Source organism: Cyprinodon variegatus, unplaced genomic scaffold (assembly GCF_000732505.1).
Source record: "Cyprinodon variegatus isolate N-32 unplaced genomic scaffold, C_variegatus-1.0 Scaffold461, whole genome shotgun sequence".
Classification (NCBI taxonomy): domain Eukaryota; kingdom Metazoa; phylum Chordata; class Actinopteri; order Cyprinodontiformes; family Cyprinodontidae; genus Cyprinodon; species Cyprinodon variegatus.
In genome coordinates, this window is record NW_015150914.1 from 543,203 (window position 1) to 547,288 (window position 4,086).

Consider the following 4,086-nt stretch of genomic DNA (forward strand, 5'->3'; position numbering starts at 1 on the left):
AGATAAAATGCAGCTCAGAGGAGACCGTGCTTTTTCTGTGGCAGCTCCTAAGCTGTGGAACGATCTGCCTCTGAGCAGAAGACAGGCCTCTTCTCTGGCTGTTTTTAAGTCCCTTCTTAAGACTTATATTTTTTCCTTGTTTTTGGCACAATTTGAGAGGTTTTACTTTGTTTTATTCTTTTTGTATACTAACATGTATTTTACACTCGTTTTTTTTTTTCAATTTTATAATTTTATTGTATTTTATGATTGTGTACAGCACTTTGGTTCTGTCCGGTGCATAAAGTGCTTCATAAATAAAGCTGGTATGGTATGGTTGTAGAGATTATTGACCACGGGCATCAATCTCTACATAAAGGGGTTTAATAAAGTGTCACCCTATGGAAACTAAAAAGAAATCCAAACTTAACCTGTTTAAATCCTTCTTGGTCTACCACCTCAAATCATATCAAATAAATGTTTTTGGGTGTAAGGTACGGAAAGGGGGTGGATACTTTTGCAAAGCTCCATAAACCACTAAAGTCAGGTTTTTTCCAGTATAGCTGGAATCTTTAAGTGAACTATAAAACTACATGAATTCCTTTCACCTTGTTGATTTCTAAACCAATTATTTAGCACAGCCCATGCAACAACCACCCAAGCTTGGCCAATATGTTACCTGCTCTAATTTGCTTGAATACTTCATGGCACGAACACTTCGCCTCCAGAAAACAACCCAAAGCCCATTTCCCAAGAGCGGACAGCCTTTAGGAAAGGATTGAAGGATACACCCGAGGGGCTCGGAAAGAAAAAAGAAAGCAGGGAGAAGGAGAGATGGAAGGATCAGAGAGCAGCAGTAAATAATGTTACAGTATGAATAATGAGCTCCCTCTGTGCCAGGCTCTCAGCTCAACTAATGACAGAGACCTGGTTTAGATTAAGCTCTGCACACAAATACACATTCCTGCGTGCGTGGAGCGAGTGGCATAGATTCAGAGGAGAGATCCGGTGGGAACAGATATCTGCATTCTGCTGTGGGACAGCTGACATTCAGACTGCTGGAAAATCCATCCTTTACTTTGGATGTTCAACTTTCTGCCTCCCATTTCTCCCAGTTGGTCTCTCTGTTCATTTCTGTGAGAAATCTGTAACCGGAGCCCTTGTTGTTAAACAGTGGTTTAGTCCCCCCCCCACCCACAGCAAAAGAAAACAACTTGATAACAACTTAAAGAGCAAATCATGGTGCAACACCGCCACCTGCTGGCAGTAGTGGGAAAATGCTTTTTTTAAGTAATTGGTTTCAATGTTTTAGGGTCACGTAACATGAATAATCAATCTTCCATAAGTTAAAGATTGAAAATTAAATTCTGTTTAAAGCAGTTTGTTGTCTGCCTGAACAATAAGTATACATGTCAGAGCTACTGTCAAGTAAAGGCAGATCAACGTAAGAACGTCCAACTTTATTCAAAAAGGTAACATCAAATAAACGAAACATGTTTATATTTGATTTCATTATTTGTTGAGGATGTTTCACTGATTTCATTCAGGAAAGGTAGCGTCTGAACAGACGGATGATGCTGCAGCCACATCTAAAGCAAACCCTGGTTTTAGTTCATGTGCATAAAGATTCTTCCTCCGTCAAACTATTGAGGTTCCAAAGTCTTTCCAAGTGTTGCTTGAGGATCCGTTCACCCTCCGCTGCAGCTGGAGAGTCTAACTGGTGAAGAGAGCGGAGGGCAGTGCAGGGAGGCACCAAAACCAACAATCTTCCTGCTCTTCTCTTCCTCATCGCTTCTCCAGTTTCTTAAATCTGGCTTCTGTAAAGAGAAAAAAAAGCAGAATATTTCCCTTCCATAAATAAAAGTTTGTTCAGACTTTGAGAATAAACGAATACCTATTCTAAAATAGACAAAACCTTCCTAGAATGCCATCCTATAAAAACTACCGTAATTTACATCTACTGTGCAGAGGTTTCAAAAGTATTAATGTTTTTTACTCAAGTAGGAGTATCAGGGTTCCTACAGCATAAGGCAAGTTAAATTCAAGACTTTTTAAGACTTTTTAATGCCACTTGAAATAAAATTTAAGACCATATTCACAAGAAAGACAAGAAAATCCTGCTTGCTACAACTTAACCCAAAGGTTTATTTTAACATAAACCACTGCACTAATGTTTCAAGTGTTGAAAAGCTTCCCAAACAGGAAGAAAGCTAAAAACACACAAATGACAGATATATTTGAACAATTATTTAACTGAATTCACAAACTTTGTTTTAGCAGGGAACAAAACAAATCAGTTTTAAAGCCCCAACATAACCAGTGCTAAGTCTTTTTAGCAGCTATTTTTCTTTGTATGGTTTTCTTAGTATGTTTGATTTGGTGATAAGTGGAGGCGTTGCAGAGACAAGGGTGGAACTAAACTGAGAAATACCGGCTGTTTCTCTGTAACTCCATTTTGACGCTTTGTGTTTCGTGCTTCGCATGTGCGACTCCACTGCCTTAATTCCCATCGTTCTGAGCTTGAATCTCTTCTTGCACTAAATCCACTGAGCCTCATGTATGTTCCCTGGTTTTAGCCATGGAGAAAACTCTTGGCTGGAGACAATTTTGGTTCCATTTACACTTGCTCAGATTTTCCAGACAAAAACTTAATGGTGCATCTCCCAAATGTCCCGGCCGCAACAACGCTTTATTGGTTCCGCTATCGGGACGGAACCAATAATGGCGAGTCGTTATTTATTTATTTTTTTTATAAAAAATTAAAATAAAAAATGTCAATGTTAGCATTTTATTTAGATTACAAAAATAAATCATAATAAAAATAATCCTATTTATGATGTTTTAAAAATTAGACCTATGAAAGACTGATTTAAGACATTTTATACCAATTAAGGCCTTAGTTTTATTTTGAAGAATTCAATGCCTTTTAAGACTTTTTAAGGACCCGCGGGAACCTTGAGTATAAATCCTACTTTATAAAAACACTTTTGTAGAAGTTAGAGTATCAATGTAATCTTTTTACAAAATTAAAAGTATGAAAGAACCATTTTTTTTTTTATTACTTTAAGTGTAAAAGTAATGCAAGAAAAAATGTTAAGGCCAGAAGCTTTACTGCAGTACCCTATTAAAGGAACATCTATCCATCTTCTTCCTCTTTATTTCAGGCGACACCAGGCCAGCTCAGAGACATTGTCTTCCAGCGTGTCCTGGTCCTTCCACCAGGCCTCCTCCCTATGGGACATAGGGGGCCTGGGGGAGGCGACCAGGAGGCATCCTGAGCAGATGCCTCAGCTGGCTCCTTTCAACATGGAGGAGCAACGACTCTACTCCGAGCTCCTCCTGGGTAACTGAGCTCCCCACCTGATCTGGAAGGGTGCGCCCAGCCACCCTGTGAAGGAAACTCATTTAGGCCGCTTGTATTCGTGATCTCGTCCTTTCGTTTAATGTTTAATGAAACATTTTTCTACAATTCTGGATGATAACTTCCTTAGACTTTATTTTCTTAGTTTTATAACTAATGGTAAATGTGTCAAATTTAACTTTGCATCATCTGGAAAAACGATTTATTTTGTTGGGGCAGCACCGAGTCGAACCACAAAGAAATTATCTGGATGAAACTAATTATTTTGATAGTTTTTATTTTTTTAAAACCCCAACAGGCCATAAATGAAAATGAGCTTAAAGGAAACTAAACTAACGAGTCTATTTTTAGATTGTAAGGAGTAGAAAGTAGAGATAATTGCAAAAGGAAATTTAAGAAGTATAAGTAAAAGGTTGCCTAAAAAAAATTATTACTCCAGTAAAGTATAGATAGCCAAAATATGTACTTCGGTAAGGTAACAAAGTATTTGTGTTTTTTACTTGACACCTCTGCTATTGTATCCTATGTGTACATAGAAATGTAAAAGTAGTTAGATAAGTAAAGATAAATGTTGTCGGGGTCCATCTGGTGGCGTAGGAGCCTTTGTTCTGTCAGATGAGCATCACCGGTCAAAAAACTAAAGTCGTAGGGAAGCGGCTGTTCCAACCGTTGCATTTCCGAATTCTCCCGAGTGGTGCACGATTTGACACGAGAGATAAAGTGAATGTGATTGGTCGTTTATGGAA

General features: G+C 38.3%; 1 protein-coding gene across 1 annotated transcript in view; it reads right to left on the minus strand.

Moving 5' to 3' along the window:
- Positions 1 to 1,418: 1,418 nt before the first annotated feature.
- The window catches only part of bloc1s2 (biogenesis of lysosomal organelles complex-1, subunit 2), an 8,736-nt gene continuing 6,068 nt past the window's right edge, over positions 1,419 to 4,086 (minus strand). Inside the window, exons 5-6 of the mRNA XM_015389473.1 lie at positions 1,723 to 1,796; positions 1,419 to 1,582 (exon numbers count right to left, since the gene is read on the minus strand). Of these exons, the coding sequence (XP_015244959.1) occupies positions 1,765 to 1,796 (32 nt within the window). The 3' untranslated portion in view covers positions 1,419 to 1,582; positions 1,723 to 1,764. The remainder of the gene's footprint in view (positions 1,583 to 1,722; positions 1,797 to 4,086) is intronic.